The sequence below is a fragment of the Suricata suricatta genome, chromosome 14, assembly GCF_006229205.1.
Source record: "Suricata suricatta isolate VVHF042 chromosome 14, meerkat_22Aug2017_6uvM2_HiC, whole genome shotgun sequence".
Taxonomy (NCBI): domain Eukaryota; kingdom Metazoa; phylum Chordata; class Mammalia; order Carnivora; family Herpestidae; genus Suricata; species Suricata suricatta.
The window spans coordinates 61,641,017-61,660,112 of record NC_043713.1 but is presented as its reverse complement, the minus strand read 5'-3'; the positions used below and the strand labels follow the sequence as shown (position 1 = coordinate 61,660,112).

At 39.6% G+C, this 19,096-nt stretch overlaps 1 protein-coding gene across 3 annotated transcripts in view; it reads left to right on the top strand.

Annotated features, from left to right (window-relative positions):
* Window positions 1–19,096, top strand: part of CLTCL1 (clathrin heavy chain like 1) — a 106,785-nt gene that overhangs the window by 66,411 nt on the left and 21,278 nt on the right. For all 3 annotated transcript variants that reach the window (XM_029922013.1, XM_029922012.1, XM_029922014.1), the window contains exons 19-22: window positions 1,770–1,915; window positions 12,706–12,889; window positions 15,034–15,226; window positions 15,843–16,000. In XM_029922013.1, coding sequence (XP_029777873.1) covers window positions 1,770–1,915; window positions 12,706–12,889; window positions 15,034–15,226; window positions 15,843–16,000 — 681 coding nt within the window. The remainder of the gene's footprint in view (window positions 1–1,769; window positions 1,916–12,705; window positions 12,890–15,033; window positions 15,227–15,842; window positions 16,001–19,096) is intronic.

Below are 19,096 nucleotides of genomic sequence, written 5' to 3'. Positions count from 1 at the left end.
GTAACTTAGGTTAGACATCCTGTTGACTCAAATAGGTGGTGGAAATTTATTTTTGCCCTTAAAGCAACCAGTGTGTGTTTAAAGTACTCTTAAAGTTTTTAAGAATGGGCAGATATCATGATGGCAGGAAATGGTAGTTCCTACTCCAGATGAATTCTGTGTGCTGTCACAGTCCTCCTTTCCTTCAAGTATACCCTTTTAATTCATTATCTCTGTGATAGCCCCTTTTCTCAAACTTCTCTGCATAACTGTTAGAATTGTTATAAATTCCTAATAGAACTTTTGTATTTTACAGTACCACTAAGTATACAGTGGCCACCTGCAAGGTGAACTGAGCTTGACTTTGATTCTGGTTCCATTGCAGCCCCTTCTGTTTGCAGGGTGAAAGTTTATGGCCAGAGATGTTATATTAGCTATGTCATACCTTCTCTGAGCTGTTATTTCTCATTAATGCATTCTTATTCCCTACCCTGATGAACACCAGAACTTGGCAAAACTGATAGATCCCAAAGTCACCAAAGGTCCCTGGCACAAAACACAAGGAGAACAAGCTAGCTGTCTAGCCTGGTGTTATTTGGGAAGTGTACTCTTTGGGAAAATGTCTTTCTGGAGCACCTTGATGGCTCAGTCATTTAAACATCTGACTCTAGATTTTGGCTCAGGTCATTATCTCATGTGAGTTAGAGCCCCACATCAGATTCTGTGCTGACAGCATGGAGCCTGCTTGGGATTCTCTCTCCCTCTCTCTCTGTTCCCCTGCTCATGCTCTCTTTCCCTTAAAAGAGAGGGATGCAAAACTTGAGAGACTATTGAATGCTGAGAATGAACTGAGGGTTGAGGGGGAAGGGGGAGGGGGGAAAAGAGGTGGTGGTGATGGTGGAGGGCACTTAAGGGGAAGAGCACTGGGTGTTGTATGGAAAACAATTTGACAATAAAATATTATGGAAAAAAATAAGTAAAATAAACGTTAAAAAAAAAAAAAGAAATGTCTTTTCCCCCCAGTTGTGAGTTTTCTTGTAGGCGAGACACTCATAATTGGATGAGGGGTATATGTCCAGGCCTTCGCCAGTCTTTCTCTAAAGGCATGGTTCTGAGGGCGCTTCGGTGCAGGGTACATTCTACTTTATGCCTGGAAGTGGGCTGGGCCATAGCAGTGGTGGTGCTCTAATCTAGCAGGACCTTTATTAGAGTGGTGTCTTCAGGCGCCTGGGTGGCTCAGTTGGTTGAGCGTCTGACTTAGGAGGTTATGATCATGTGGTTTAGGAGCTTGAGCCCCTCATAAGGCTTGCTGCTGTCAGTGCAGAGCCTACTTCTGGCTCTCTGTCCCCCTCTATGTGCCCCTCCCTCACTTGTACTCTATCTCTCTCAGAAATAAATAAATATTTAAAAAGAAAAAAATCACCTTAAAAAAAAAGTGGTGCCTTCATTAGAGAAATGGAAGCCATTTTGCTATGAACAAAGATGAGAGCAAACATACATTTCAGCTACCTACTCAGTGCACTGTAATTGGCTTCAGAATAAATTTAAAGTATGGTCATTGGGGCAGAGATGAGTCTAACCCCAATTAGAGAAAAACTAATTGTCAAAATAGAGCAAACAAATCCCTGAAACTAATGCCTTTAGACAACCTTCCCTTTTTGCCTTGAGAAGTCTCCTATTTTCTCCTGTGTGTTTCAGACTGCCATGGAGGAATCCTTCCCTTTTGTTTAGCTTCAAGGATAGTCTTGAATTGACTTAACCAAGTTCTTTCAAATGATTTTTAAAACCAGGTGGTACAGACAGCATTGTCAGAAACACAGGATCCTGAAGAGGTCTCAGTCACTGTCAAGGCCTTCATGACAGCTGATCTGCCTAATGAACTAATTGAGCTGCTGGAGAAGATTGTTCTGGATAACTCAGTCTTTAGTGAGCACAGGTAAGGGTATGCAGAGGGTAGCTGCTAACTCAGTCAGATTCGAGCATCTGCCTGATGTTTACTTTTCATTAGGGTTTTGTCTCACCTTATCTGCTCAGCCTCATTGGTCTCTCCCAAGGTGTGTGGCCAGTCTTCTCATTGTGTCCTGTATCTTCAGTCCTACCTGTATCTTCTAACCCAACGTAAATCCTTCTTTTTCCAAGATGCTGTCCTTCCTCTTGCTGCTCTGGCCTGGACTGTTCTTCTTTAACCGCACTGCTCAGAAAGGGAGTTAATATTCATTAAGGCGTACGATGTCCCAAGTATGTTAAACTCTTGAAATCATGGTGAACCAAAGCTTGGAAGCAAATGTCAAGAAAGTTAAATCTGGGCATGTATCAGGGAAGACTTGCTGGATATGTAATATAGAAGCATGATCAGTAAGAGCTCGGGTGGAAGAACATTCTAGGCAGAAACAATAGCATGGGCAGACACCTTGGAAGTAATAAAGCATGTTTCACATGGTCACATCCAGCATTTATCTCCACTTTAAAATTCATTATCAGGGGTGTCTGGGTGGCTCAGACAGTTGAGCATCCAACTTCGGCTCAGGTCACAATCTCATGGTTTGTGAGTTCAAGCCCCGTGTTGGGCTATGTGCTGACAGCTCGGACCCTGGAGCCTGTTTGGGATTCTCTGTCTACCTGTCTCTGCCCCTCCCTCACTTCTGGTCTCTCTCTTGCTTTCAAAAATAAATAAAACATTAAAAAAACTTCTTTTTCATTATCAGGTAGGTATCTGGATGGCTCAGTCAGTCAGGCTTTGGACTTCAGCTCAGGTCATGATCTCATGGTTCATGAATTTGAGCCCCACATCAGACTCTGTGCTGATGGCTCAGCCTGGAGCCTGCTTCAGATTCTGTGTCTCCCTTGCTCTCTACCCCTCCCCCCCTTTCTCTCTCTCTCTCTCTCTCTCTCTCTCTCTCTCTCTCTCTCTCTGTCTCAAAAATAAATAAGCATTAAAAAATAAAATTCAACTGAAAACAAACTGAGGGCTGAAGGAGGAAGGAGAAAGGGAAGGGAAGGTGATTGGCATGGAGGAGTGCAATTGTGGGGATGAGCACTGGGTGTTTTGTGGAAACCAATATGACAATAAACTATTAAAAATTTTTAAAATATTATCAGAGATTCTATGTCAGACTAGTATATTCACATCATAAATTGTGCTATAAAAATTTAATTGCAAGGCTTATTTTGTAGGCCAGAAGGGCTTTTGAGATCTGTGACCTTGTGTTAGAGTGCTTGTGTGGATGTGTTTGTTTTTAAACTTGGAAACGTTAAATGGTAAATTACAGAATGTGAAATTATAGTTTAATGGAATCCTAAGCCCTTGTTGATTATATGGTGCTAGGGTACTTGAGGTGGCTAGGTTATTCTATCTTGTTGTCTGTCCAATCTTTGATAGATATTAACTCGTTAGTACTTCCCACAGTCAAACACTTAAAGGTGGCTTGACTCTGTGTGCTGCCTCTCTGGACACTTGTTTCTCACACATGCAGGAGGACCTTCAAGTTCTTGCTCTTCTTTCTGTGACTGACTGCTTCACCAGACATAGTTATATGTTATATGGTTATATGTGCAGTGTGGCAGACTGCCTACATACTTACACAGATCCTATCACTGGGAAAATTTTAAATGTAGGATAAAATATACAGATGATCCTTTAAAATGAATCAGTGAACTAGTGACTTGGCCAAACTTTGCTGAACCTGGGCTATGTATCCCTACAGGACACAGAGGATAGGAGACAAGACCCAAGGGCCTATGAAAGGTGTGAATTCTGCAAAAATGTCCCTTTTTGGTGCAAGGATAAACTGTATCAGTATTGCCTAGCCCTCTGCTGAGAGATTAACCAAAACAAAACAAAAAAGAGCTCTTTGGAACCATGGTGTTAGATTATAAGGACAAACTGGCCCTGATAGGCTGGCCCTCTAAGTGGTTTTAGCAAAATTCAAGAGAATTGGCATGGGATTAAAAATCCTCTAGTGAGGGGCGCCTGGGTGACTCAGTGGGTTAAGTGTCCGACTTTGGCTCAGGTCATGATCTCACAGTACGTGCATTCGAGCCCCACGTCAGGCTCTGTGTTGACAGCTCAGACCCTGGAACCTGCTTCAGATTCTGTGTCTCCCTCTCTCTGCCCCTTCCCTGCTCATTCTCTGTCTCAGTCTCTCAAAATAAAATAAGACCAAAAAATTTTACAAAAAAGATTGCCTTAAAAAAAAAATCCTCAGGTAAGAAATTTAATTTAAAGTGATTGCCATCAGGTAGTGCCTTCAGATCTCTCCAGAAACAAAGTTGTCTTAAGAAGATCCTGCCTTCTAAGGCTTCAGAGAATTCTCACATAACATTCCAAGAAATAATGAGCTAATAGTAAAAATATTGACAAAATGCATAAGGAAATAAGGCTCTATTAGTAAGAATTAGCAATAAAACAGTAGACTCAGATTTGCCTACAGGACTGGGTATTGGAATTATCAGGAACAGAATATAAAATTATATGTAATGCGTTTAAGTACCTGAAAACAATTTCAAGAAGATTTTTTAAAATATCGAATAACTGATAAGTAAAAATACATTTACATAATTGGATTTGAAGTAAACTCTAAATGGGTTTAGCAGCATTAGAGAATAAATGAATGGAAAGATAGATGTGAAGAAATTGCAAGAATATAGCCAAGACAGACAGATGGAAAATGTGAAAGAGTTTAAGAGATACACAGGTTCAAGGGAGACCTACTTAGAGCCTCAGAGAGCAAGGAATGAGACACTATTTGAAGGGGAAATGATGGAGATTTTAATAGAGCTGATATTTTAGTTCTCAAATTCAGCAAACCCCAAGGAGGATTAATTGTTTTAAGTTTATTTGTTTTGAGGGAGAATACATGAACAGGGTAGGGGCAAAGAGGGAGGAGAGAGAGAATCCCAAGCAGGCTCCGTGCTGTCAGCACAGAGCCTAGTGTGTGGCTTAAACCCACGAACTGCAAGATCATGACCTGAGCCGAAACCAAGAGTCGGATGCTCAACCAGCTGAGCCACCCAGGTGCCCTAGGAGGATTAATTTTTTAAAACCACCCTTACACACATTATAGCAAAACTGTGGGACATTCAAAAAACTTTTTTAAGCACCCAGAGAGAAGATAGATTACCTATAAGGAAATATGATTTAGACTGACAGCAGACTTCCCGCTTCAGTGGAAGCTAAGGGATATGGGATGATATAATGACAGAAGGTTAATGAGAGGTTAGAAATAAAAAAAATTTAAAAGTAGGCAAATGCAAACCTAAAAATGGTGGTATTATATTGACACTGTATGTTAATATGATACGACATTTTATGTTTTTGTATATATTATATGGTCTATATTTGTATCATATAAAATAGACTTCCAAGTAAAAACCAGAGCCAGTATAGTAGTCCCCCACTTATCCATGGTGTCCTGTCCCATGGCTTCAGTTATCATGGTTAACCGTGGTCTGTCTGAAAGCAGACAGTGTGTCAGAAGGTCAGTAGAGTCGTGTCCTGACACTATGTTACAGTGCCCACAGCATTCATCTCACTTCATCTCGTCACATAGGCATTTTATCATCACAAGAAGAAGGGTGAGATACAATAAGATATTTTGAGAGGGAGAAACCACATTCACATAACTTTCATTTATGAAAGTTTATGAAACTATATTTCATTTATGAAAGTTTATGAAACATTTATGAAACTGTTCATTTATGAATTAATGTTGTTATAATTGTTCTGTTATTATTAGTTATTGTTAATCTCTTAGTGTCCCTGGAGTTTATAAAATAAGGATTATCAAAGGTATGTATGTACAGGAAAAATATAAAAAAATATTATTTGGGACTGTCTGTGGTTTCAGACCTCTACTAGGGGATCTTGGAATGTATTACCCGCATGGGGGACCACTGTATATAATGATGAAATGTTCAGTTCACTAGAAAGATAATTCTGAACTTGTGTATACCTAAAACAGAGCTTCAAAATACGTAAGGCAAAAAGTGACAAAACTGCAAAACGACACAGGAAATTCACCATATGGGGAGATCTTAACATACCTCTCCAGGTAATTAATAGAACAGTTAGCTTAAAAAATGAGTATACTAGGGGTGCCTGGGCAGCTCAGCCATTAAGCATCTGACTTTTGATCTCAGCTCAGGTCATGAGTTTGGGCCCTGTGTTGAGGGCCCAAACTTTTTTTTAAATGAATATATTAAAAAGTACATAAGGGGTGCCTGGATGGCTCAGTTGGTTAAGCATCTGTCTCTTGATTTCAGCTTAGGTCATGATCTCATGGTTCATGAGTTTGAACTCTACATCAGGCTCTGTGCTGGTGGTGTGGAGCCTGCTTGGGATTTTCTCTCTCCCATATGTCTTTGCCCTACTTGCTGTCTCTTTCAAAATAAATTAACTTGGAAAAAAATTTTAAGAATACATAAAAAATGAGTATATTCATAGATAAGCTGCTATATAACTATCACCACTTCAGATAGCTGTGAAATTAGGTGATTAGTTGTTACATAACCTTCTAATTTCTGTATAAGTCTAATTACATGAAATAGAAGTTGGGGTTTTGATTTTTTACTTTGCTTTTCTGTTTGGAGTGTAATTGTAACTACTGTATTGTAAATGATGGAACATAATTGCATATGTTAAAAAAATAAATTGTATTATATTCAAAAAAATAAAATAAAATAAAACATTAAAAATATATATATATATAAAGACAATACTAAGTATATTTCTTAAAGTAAATAAAAACAGTATAAGTAGTGACAATGTGAGTTATAAGCTTGAGGCACGCACCTGGGTGGCTCAGTCCGTTAAAGTGTCTGACTCAGGTCATGTTCTCACAGTTCATGAGTTCAAACCATGCATCAGGCTCTCTGCTGTCAGCACAGAATCTGCTTTGTATCCTCTGTCCCCCTCTCTCTCTACCCCTCCCCTGCTCATTCTCTTTTTCTCGCAAAATAAACTTTTTTTAAAAAATGTGAATTATGGGGTACCTGGGTGGCTCAGTAGATTAAGTGTCCAACTGTGGCTCAGGTCATGATCTCGTGGTTCGTTAATTTGAGCCCTGCATCAGGCTCTGTGTTGACAGCTCAGAGCCTGGAGCCTACTTCAGATTCTCTGTCTCCCTCTCTCTGTGCTCCTCCCCTGCTCATGCTAGCTCGCTCGCTCTCTCTCACAAAAATAAACATTAAAAATGTGAATTATAAGCTTACTGGAAATAATTTACATATATTCATCAAGTAGACATGATTATTAAAGAAAAATATCAGAAGACAAATGAAAGTGCAAACTTCTACAGTCTATCCACTCAACTATGATAAACAGCTTAATGTAAATTCATGAATGGCCACATCATCTTGAAAGACATTAGTTTTACCCACATTACTCAAATTCATTGTTACCCTAAAATCCTATATTTGTTTACTTATGAAACTTGACAGGAAGATTTTAAATTTTAAATCAGGGGTGTCTGAGTGGCTCAGATGGTTAAGCATCCGACTCTTGGTTTCAGCTCGGGTCATGATCTCGTGGTTCCACAGTTTGAGCCCTGCATCAGGCTCTGTGCTGGCAGTGTGGAGCCTGATTGGGATTCTCAATCTCCTTCTCCCTCTCCTGCTCTCCCTCTCAAAATTAAATAAACATTTAAAATTTTTCAAAAAATATAAATTTTAAATCAAAAAGATAAAAGGCCAATAAGAGTGAAGATGCTGCTAACAAAAATAATAAATCACCCAAGATTTGGGAGTAGGTTTTGGCTTAGCCCACTGAGCCACCCAGGTGCCCCATTGGGAGTAGGTTTTGGGATGACAAGGTACTTACTCTAATTTAGAATAATTACAAAATTAAATTAAGATGTGTTGGTTTGTGCAAGGAATAGAAAAACAGACCATAATAGTAGAGCAGAGAACCCTAAAATATGCCCACACATATGTAAAGCATTTATTTGTTATACTTGGCTATGCAGATGGAAACAATAGAGTTTTCAGTAAATAATGTTGGGACAATTGATTATCCATATGGGTGAAAGTTAAAATTGGGCCCGTGTCCTATAGTATGTAAAGATTAAATATAAAAGTCAATACTATAATGTTTTTAGAGTTTATGTTTAAAAGAAGAATATATCTGTGGCATAATAAATGCTTAAGTCGGTTGCAAAATTACATAAACCATTTGTTAAAAACTAGCAAAATAGGACTATGTTAAACTTAAGAACTTTATCATAATAAGAAGACAAAAAGGGAAGCTACAAGCAGAGATGACATTTGCAACATACAGAAGCAACAAAAACTAGCGTGGAGAACATATAATAAAAGAAAAACTCCTGATAACAACCTGATAGAAAACTCAGCAAAGCACTTGAATGGTCCTTCAGCAAGAGGAGAGACAGCCCCATGAGTCTAAGGCAAGACTGCCCCCTCATCAGCCATCAGGGACGCACAGTCTGGCCACTGTGTACTGTCCCTTTCTTCCTGCAGAGCAGCGGGGATCTAGCTCTCCTAATCAGCCTTGATGAGAATGTTGAGCAACTGGGCCTCTTATATGCCCTGTTGGGAATGTTTTGTTTTCCTTGGAAAGCAATATGTTAGAAGGTATTTCTACTTCTGGTTCTGAACCCTGAAGAAATTTGGCTCACATATATCAGGAGACTTGTGTAAGAATGCACAAAACAGCACAGTTTCCAGTAGCAAAGATCTCAGAGCAATCCAGACCCCCATCAGTAAAAGGGCTGTGGTGGAGTACCATGTCACAGTGGAAATCAATGCTTATCCAATAGCAAGGATGAATCTTGGACCTAATTTTTGATATTTTCCCCTCCCTTTTTAATTATTGTACAATAAAGTTGGCCTTTTGTGAGGGATGTACAGTACTATGAATTTTACACATACCTAGATTCATGTAAGTAACCACCACAGTTGGGATACAGAACAGATCCCTCACTCTGTGAAACTGACTTGTGCAAGCTACCCTTTACAGTAACAGGTCCTGTGGCCCTGACAGTCACCCATCTGTCATTTATCACTCATTCTAGTTTGCCTTTTCAAGAATGTCATGTAAAAGGTATCACATAGTGTGTAATCTTTTGAGACCTGGCTTCTTTCACACAGTGTAATGCCTTTGAGATTTATCCAGCATCAATAATTTGTTCTTTCATTGCTGAATAGTGTTCTGTTCAATGAATGTACAATAGTTTGCATATCCGCTTGCACATCAAATGACATTTGGATTGCTTTCACTTTGGGGTGCCTATGAATATAGCTGCTATAAATATTTGTGTCCAGATTTTTGTTCGAACATACCTAGCATTTGCTGAGCCATTTGGTATACGTATGTTTAACTGTTTAAGAAGCTGCCAAACTATTGTTTTCCAGAGCGGCTGTACCATTTTGCATTCCCACCAGCAGTGTGTGAGAATTCCAGTTGTTCTACATCTTCACCAGCACTTGGTATTATTGGTATTTTTAATATTAGCCATTCTAATAAGTGTATAGTGGGATGTCATTGTAGTTTTGATTTGCATTTCCCTAATGGGTAATGATGTTAAACAACTTTTCTTGTGCTTATTTGCCATCCATATATCCTCTTTGGTGAAGAGTCTCTGTAAATCTTTTGCCTGTTTTTTATTTGGGTTATTTGGTTTTTCAACATTCAGTTTTGAGTCCTTTAAACAGTCTGAATTCAAGCCCTTTGTTTATATGGGATTTGCAAGTATCTTTTCCCAGTGTGGAGCTTCTTTTTATTCTCCTAATAGCACCATTTGCAGATCAAAACTTTTCATCAAGTCCAAGCCATAAACTTTTCTCTTATGAATTGTGTTTTGGTGTTTAGAACTCTGTCCGTAATCCCAGGCCAAAGATTCTGTCTGGATTCCTTCTAAAAGTTGTATAGTTTTACATTTTACCCTTAGATCTATGGTCTGGCATCCAACAATGTATGAACTTAACCTTGAGGTTCTTTTTTATTTTATTTATTTTATTTTTTTGCATGTGGATATCCAGTCATTCTAGCATTATCTGTTAGGTCCTTTCTGCATTTGATTCTTTTTGCATCTTTGCAAAAAATCAGTTGGCCATGTAGTGTGATTACTCCAACTTTATTCATTTTTTTTAATTTAAATTTTAGTTAGCACACAGTGCAATATTGGTTTCAGGAGTAGAATTCAGTGATTCATCACTCCCATATAAAACCCAGTGCTCCTCACAACAGGTGCCCTCCTTAGTACAGTCACCCATCTAGCCCATCTCTCACCCACCTCTCTCTGTCAACCCATAATTAGTTCTCTTATCATTGAGTCTCTTGTGGTTTGTTTCCCTCTCTTCTCTTTTCCCTCCACTTCCCATATGTTCATCTGTTTTTTCTCTTTGATTCCACATATGAGTGAAAGCATATGGTATTTGTCTTTCTCTGATTTATTTATTTCATTTAGCATAATACATTCTAGCCCCATCCACATCATTGCAAATATCAAGATTTCATTCTTTTGATGCCTGAGTAATACTCCATTGTGTGTGTGTATATGTGTGTGTGTATGCATGTGTATATTAAAAAATACATATTTGCATGTATGCACGTGCACGCGCGCACACACACACACACACACACACACACACACACACACACGCACTCCGTCTTCTTTATCCATTCACCAGTCAATGGACATTTGGGCTCTCTCCATAGTTTGGCTATTATTGATAATGCCACTGTAAACATTGGGGTGCATGTACTCCTCTGAATTTGTATTTTTGTATCCTTTGGGTAAATGCCGAATAGTTAAATTGCTGAACCATAGGGTAGTTCTAGTTTTATTTTCTTGAGAACCTCCATACTGTTCTCTAGAGTGTTTGCATTCCCACCAACAGTGCAAGAGGGTTCCCCTTTTTCTGCATCCTCACTAACACGTACTGTTTCTTGTGTTGTTAATTTTAGCCATCATAACAGGTGTGAGGTGGTATCTCGTCATAGTTTGGATTTGTATTTCCCTGATGTTGAATGATGTTGAGCATCTTTTCATGTGTCTGTTAGCCATCTGGAGGTCTTCTTTGGAAAGGTGTCTATTCATGTTTTATGCCATTTTTTAACTGAGTTGCTTGTTGTTTGGGGGTTGAGTTTGATAAGTTCTTTATAGATTTCGGATACTAACCTTTTATCAGATGTGTCACTTCCAAATATCTTCTGCCATTCTGTAGGCCTCCTTTTAGTTTTGTTGATTGTCTCCTTCACTGTGCAAAAGCTTTTTAACTCGATAATGTCCCAATAGTTCATGTTTGCTTTTGTTTCCCTTGCCTTCAGTGACATATCTAGTAAAAAGTTGCCCTGGCCAAGGTCAAAGAAGCTACTGCCTGTATTCTCCTCTAAGATTTTGATGGTTTCCTGTCTCACATTTAGGTCTTTCATCCATTTTGAATTTGTTTTTGTGTATAGCTTAAGAAAGTGGTCCAGTTTCATTCTTCTGCTGTCCAGTTTTCCCAACACCATTTGTTGAAGAGTCAGTCTTTTTTCCACTGGATATTCTTTCCTGCTTTGTCAAAGATCCAACTTTATTCATGTTCCAAATTTAGAATCAGCCTTGTTTGTTACCGACAGGGAAACCTCCCAGAATTTTTATTAGAATTCATGATATCTGTAGACCAGTTTGGAGATGAACAGTTGGTATTTTCCCTATGTTTAATGTGACTATAGTATGTCTCTCCATCAGATTTTTAACTTTTCTCATCAGCATTTTATATTTTTTTAGTCTCTATATCATGTACATATTTTATTAGATTTATACCTAAATATTTCATGCTTTGGGAGCTATTATAAATCGGTACAGGGTTTTCTTGTTTACAGTTGTACATTGCTAGTATATAGAACCCCAACTGATTTAACCTTGTATCCTGATACCTTGCTAAGCTTACTTACTTGTCCTAGGATTTTTTTCTATAGATTCCTTGGAATTTTCTATCAATCATGTTGCCTACAAATAGGGACAGTTTTATTTCTTTCTTTTGAAACTAGACGTTTTTTATTTATTTTTCTTGCCCAACTGACTTGACTAGAGCCTCCAGTAGAATGTTGCATAAAAGAGGGGAGAATGGATATCCTTGTCTTGTTCTTGGTCCTGGGGGGAAGCCTTCAGTCTCTCACTGCTGAGACCTGTGGATATCTTGTAGATGGCCTTCACCAGATTGAAGAAGTTTCCTTATATTTCTAGTTTACTGAGAGTCTATCATTACTGGGTGTTGGATTTTGTCAGGTGCTTTTTCTGAATCAATTAATGATGACCATGTTGTTTTTCTTTTTTAGATTCTTAATATACATTACATTCATTTTCCCCCATATTTTTTAATAAGGCAAAAGGAAACAAGTTTTATAAGAATCTATCTAGTATGATTAAATAAAAGTTCAAAAACATGCAAAACCACCTATATTGTTTAGATACACAAATTATATGGTAGAACTATAAAGAACACAAAGAACTAATAGAGACACAGTTCAGGAAAATAGACATCTGTGAAGTGGCAACTCCTGGAGAAGCCACCGCAGTCCTCCAGTGATTGGGATACTTCAATTTCTCCCAGCTGGTGCTTTCTTAAGATTTTGGACCATATATACTTCGTAAGTATTCTATTGTATCTATTCATCAGTCCTGTGTATGTATTTAAATATTTTTAAATTGGAGGTCGGGGGCTGATCAGCCTACCAAAGAGTGTTGTGTACAGCTTTCATTCCTGTGCATCCCTTCTCCTCAGGAACCTCCAGAATCTGCTGATCCTGACTGCCATCAAGGCAGACCACACGCGAGTCATGGAATACATCAGCCGCCTAGACAACTATGATGCCCCAGACGTTGCAAATATTGCTGTTAGTAGCGCACTGTATGAGGAGGCCTTTGCCATCTTTCGCAAGTTTGACGTGAATGCCTCAGCAATACAGGTAAGCTGCTGAATGCTTTCATGTTAAACCCTGCTGCCCTCTGCCACATTGTCCTTGTCATCACCAAGTGTGTCAAATCCTCTGATTGTCTGGTAAGTCCCTCAGATTCTTGTGCTCTTTTCTGCTACTCTCCAGTAACCCATCTTCCCAGCCTGTTAGCTCCTTCTATGTTGAGTGCTCGTGCTATCTGGCAGTTACCCCCACTTCCCAGTCATTCCCCTAGACTTGGGTACCTGATGTGAGGTTGTGTGGGCAGCCCTGGTGACTGAAATGTCTGATTGTTAGGGGCCCTTGCACGTGACTGCTGCAGTCCTTCATCCTCTGCTGCCTCAACTCCCTAGAGCAGTCCCACCAGCCCTCCTGCCCATTTTCAACCCCACCAAGAGCCCTTCCCTTAACCCTTTTTCCTCTCCTCCCAGTCTGTTGCCCTTTTCTGGTTTTATTTCCAGGTGGATTGTAAACCACAGGACAGATCACTGTAGCTGCTCTCTTACCAAGATTCTCTATGTCCTTGCCTCCTCCCATACCATTTTCCATACCTCCCTGTGAAATCTCAGGTATAGGAGCCCCGCTTTTTGGTTCATACATGGTCTGTGGTCTTGTTCTGACATCAAAACTGTATGGGGAGGGCAACTGATGTACCCCAGCCCTTCAGCCTGTCCTTCAAGCCTGTTTTCTCTTTTTTGTTTGTTTTTTTAAAAATTTAAATTATGTAGCTAACATATAGTAATAATTTCAGGAATAGAATTTAGTGGTTCATCACCTACATATATCAACCAGTGTTCATCCCAACAAGTGTCCTTCTTAATGCCCCTCACCCCTTTAGCCCTTCCCCCCATCCAACACCCTGCCAGCAACCTTCAGTTTGTTCTCTGTACTTAAGAATCTCTTTAGTCTCCCTCTCTGTTTTTATTATTTTTGCTTCCCTCCCCTTTTGTTCATTTGTTGTGTATCTTAAAATTCCACATATGAGTAAAATCATATGATACTTGTTTCTCTGACTTATTTCACTTAGCATAATACACTCTAGTTCCATGCACATTGTTGCAAATGGCAAGATTTCATTATTTTTGATCACCAAGTAGTATTCCACTGTGTATGTATACCACATCTTCTTTATCCATTCATCAGTCAATGGACATTTGGGGTCTTTACCTACTTTGGCTGTTGTCAGTAGTGCTGCTATAAACATTGGGGTGCATATGCCCTTTCAAATCAGCACTCCAGTATCCTTTGAATAAATACCTAGTAGTGCAATTGCTGGGTTGTAAAGTAGTTCTACTTTTAATTTTTTGAGGAGCCTCCATACCGTTCTCCAGAGTGGCTGCACCAGTTTGCATTCCCACCAGCAGTACAAAAGAGTACCTCTTTCTCGGCATCCTTGCCAACATCTGTTGTTGCCTGAGTTGTTAATTTTAGCCATTCTGACAGGTGTGAGGTGGTATCTCACTGTGGTTTTGAGTTGTATTTCCCTGATGATGAGTGATATTGAGCATCATTTCATGTGTCTGTTAGTGATCTGGGTATCTTTATTGGAAAGGTGTCTATTCATATCTTTTGCCCATTTCTTCACTGGATTATTTGTTTTGGGGGGTATTGAGTTTGATAAGTTCTTTATAGATTTCGGATACTGAACCTTTTATCTGATATGTCATTTGCAAATATCTTCTCCCATTGGGTCAGTTGCCTTTTAGTTTTGCTAATTCTTTCCTTTGCTGTGCAGAAGCTTTTTATTATAATAAGGTCCCAAGAGTTCATTTTTAAAGCCTGTTTTCTGCCTGATAAGCTTTCTCACTCCCTACAGTAGCTCTTTTGAGTGTTTTTACACTCTCTATGCCCCATTATACTACCTGACCAGGCTCAGGAGGCAACTTCCATATCCTTCTCCTGACCCAAAGAGCTTAGCTTGGCTGTCTCCACTTCGTTATGCGTCTTTGTTGGAGTGTCTCTTCTTTGCATGGCATCTTCCTCCTATATGATAGGTCTTGTTCTTTCCCTCCATTCATCATCTGAGAAATAATTAATGCCCAGTTGCTTTAGACTGAATTGCAGCTTTAGGCAAAATGTAGAACTGAACAAAAATCCATCTGCTCCATGGAGCTGACTGTGTGTTGTGGAGATGAGAGCTCTCTTGTAACCCCTAGGTCCTGATTGAGCACATTGGAAACCTAGACCGAGCATACGAGTTTGCAGAGAGATGCAATGAACCTGCTGTATGGAGTCAGCTGGCCTGCGCCCAGCTTCAGAAAGACTTGGTAAAGGAAGCCATTGACTCCTACATCAGAGCTGACGACCCTTCCTCTTACTTGGAAGTCGTTCAGGCAGCCAGCAGGAGCAGTAAGTGAACCTCTTCCCATAGCTCTGCTTCTTACTGGTGAAGCCTGGCAAGACAAGGAGGTCACCCTCCCAGGAATTTGCACATTTTATATATCCAGAGATATTGGAGACACTGCTGAGTGAAAGTTTCTCAAAAGAACCTGAAATAACTGTTACTCTGTTAATGACACTAACTAGACACTAGCTCTTTGGTTGGCTAGACAGTTTAAGCACAATGGATAGCACTTCCGTGGCAAATTTAAGGTCAGAAGCTTAGACCCAGAGCTTCTTCTGGCCTTACCAGTTGACTATGGTGCTCACTTCTCCAGGGGCTGAAATAAACATCCTGTCCTCTGGTGAAGTCTTTACTTGCTGAGATGGAGGTTTCCATCCTCAGGGTCAGCCCCCATGCGGTTCTACCCTTTCTGTCTCTCCCACCTGGGATAGGGTTCTACTTAGCAGGCAAACAAATCCTTCTAGACCTTACCTGGAGCCCAAGCCCTCACTAAAGCAGAGTGGGAATGTAAATGTCTTAGCTGAGGATAGAATGGGAGGAATTGAGCCTCCTGTTTAAATTTAGCAGCTCTGAATTAACCTATTTTTCTATTATTAACCTATTATTATTTTCTGTCTTTAGACAATTGGGAGGATCTGGTTAAATTCCTACAGATGGCCAGGAAAAAGGGCTGTGAATCCTATATAGAGACAGAATTTATTTTTGCCCTGGCTAAAACTGGTCGTCTGTCTGAGCTAGAAGATTGTATTAATGGACCCAACAATGCCCACATCCAGCAGGTAAGTCATAACCTGGGGACCAGGAACTGTTGCACACAGGTTCAGGGATTGCTCCCTAGAGTGGCTCAAATCTGTCACACTGAGAAGCAAGCCACACAATGAATTAAGTCCTTGATTACTGTCATTGGTATGGGAGTTATGGACACTGGCTGTGTACATCAGAATGATTCTCCTAGAGAAGAAAGTGTCAAGACTATGTGCCAGTGTTTTAGCTGTTATCACTGGAGACTAAATTGACCTGAGTAATTGGCAGGTAAGACAGATATGTTGGAAATTAATAGTTTTTCCACATGTCAACAATTATCAAATAACATAATGGGAAAAACATTTTTTAAAGATACACACACACACACACACACACACACACATATATATTTAATAGTTTATTGTCAGATTGGTTTCCATATAACACATGTACCCTCCTCCATTACCACAACCCCCTACTCCCTTCCCCCTCCCCGTTCAGCCCTTGGTTCATTTTCGGTATTCAGTAGTCTCTCATGTTTTGCGTCCCTCTCTCTCCTCAACTCTCTTTTCCCCTTCCCCTCCCTATGGTCCTCTGTTAGGTTTCCCCTGTTAGATCTATGAGTGCAAACATATGGTGTCTGTCCTCCTCCGCCTGACTTATTTCACTTAGCGTGACACCCTCGAGGTCCATCCACTTTGCTACAAATGGCCATATTTCGTTCTTTAAGTCTATTTATGTTGAGAGAGAGAGAGCACAAGTTGGGGAGGGATATATAGAGAGAGTCCCAATCAGGCACTGACAGTGCAGAGCCCAATGTGGGGCTCGAATTCACAAACCATGAAATCATGACCTAAACCAAAGTTGGCCACTTAACCAACTGAGCCACCCAGGTATCCCAAAAATATAGTTTTAATTTTTTAATGTCTATTTTTGCGATAGAGCATGAGCAGGGGAAGGGCACAGAGAGGGGGAGACACAGAATACAAAGCAGTCTTCTGTCTCTGAGGTGTCAGCACAGAGCCTGACATGGGCTCGAACCCACAAACCATGAGGTCATGACCTGAGCCAAAGTCAGATGCTTAACTGACTGAGCCCTCCAGGTGCCCAAAAAATATTTTTTAAAGTATGAATAACATCAGGGAGCCTGGGTGGCTCAGTCAGTTAAGCATCTAACTCTTGATATCAGCTCAGGTCACGATTTCATGGTTGGTGAGAGCAGCACAGAGCTTCCTTGGGATTTTCTCTCTCCTTTTGTCTCTGCCTCTCCCCTGCTTGTCCTTTCTCTCTCTCTCAAAATAAATAAACTTTTTTTAAAGAAAGGATTAACACAAAAATGTTTAAACTTAAGGAAAAATGTTAAATAAAAAAAGATCTAAATAACTGTAAAGTCTGCTATTTCCTGGGGTAAAGTGTTACCCTTAGAAAAAGTGATAGAACTGAAGGGATAATGAAATGTATTCTAACCCCTCTTAAAAGAATACACACACTTTCCTGAAATAAATAACACAAAAGTGGACTTTGGATTCTTTAATTCAAAGTAAGAGCCAATTAACTGGAAATTAGGTTGGAGTTTTGAAAGGGCTTATAAGTTCATCATGTAATTTTATAATTAAAATTCCAGAAAAAGCATTTGACAAAATACAACATCCCTTCTTAATAAAAACCCTCGAGAAAGTCAGGATAGAAGGAACTTACTTAAACATTATAAAAGCCATTTATGGAAAGCCCACAGCTAATGTTATCCTCAGTGGGGAAAAACTGAGAACTTTCCCCCTGAAATCAGGAACATGACAGGGGTGTCCACTCTCACCACTGTTGTTTAACATAGTGTTGGAAGTCCTAGCACCAGCAATAAGACAACAAAAGGAAATAAAAGGCATCAGAATCGGCAAAGAAGAAGGCAAACTTTCACTTTTTGCAGATGACATGATACTCTACATGGAAAACCCAGTCGACACCACCAGAAGCCTTCTAGAACTGATCAATGAATTCAGTAATGTTGCAGGGTACAAAGTCAATGTACAGAAATCGGTTGCATTCTTATACACCAAAAATGAAACAACAGAAAGAGAAATCAAAAAACTGATCCCATTCACAATTGCACGAAAAGCCATAAAATACCTAGGAATAAACCTAACCAAAGATGTAAAAGACCTGTATGCTGAAAACTATAGAAGACTTATGAAGGAAATTGAAGAAGACACAAATAAATGGAAAAACATTCTGTGCTCATGGATCAGAAGAATAAACATTGTGAAAATGTCATTATTAGCCAAAGCAATTTACACATTCCATGCAATCCCCATCAAAGTTGCACCAGCATTCTTCTCAAAACTAGAACAAATTATCTTAAAATTCATATGGAACCACAAAAAACCCCAAATAGCCAAAGTAATATTGAAGAAGAAAACCAAAACGAGAGGCATCACAATCCCAGACTTTAGCCTCTACTACAAAGCTGTCATCATCAAGACAGTATGGTATTGGCACAAAAACAGACACATAGACCAATGGAATAGAGTAGAGAGCCCAGAACTTGACCCACAAGTGTATGGCCAATTAATCTTCAACAAAACAGGAAAGAGTATCCAATGGGAAAAAAGACAGCTTCTTCAACAGGTGGTGTTGGGAGAGCTGGACAGCAACATGCAGAAGAATGAAAGTAGACCACTTTCTGACACCATTCACAAAAATAAACTCAAAATGGATAAAGGACCAGAATGTGAGACAGGAAACCATCAAAACCCTCAAGGAGAAAGCAGGAAGTAGCCTCCTTGATCTCAATCGCAGCAATTTACTCCTCGACACATCCCCAAAGGCAAGGGAATCAAGAACAAAAATGAACTATTGGGACCTCATCAAGATAAGCCACTGCACTGCAAAGGAAACAATCAGAAAAACTAATAGGCAACTGACAGAATGGGGAAAGATAGTGGCAAATGGCATATCATATAAAGGGCTAGTATCCAAAAATCTATAAGGAACTCAATAAACTCCATACCCAAAAAACAAATAATCCAGTGAAGAAATGGGCAGAAGACCTGAACAGACACTTCTCCAAAGAGGATATCCAGATGGCCTACAGGCACATGAACCGATGCTAAGTGTCACTCATCATCAGGGAAATA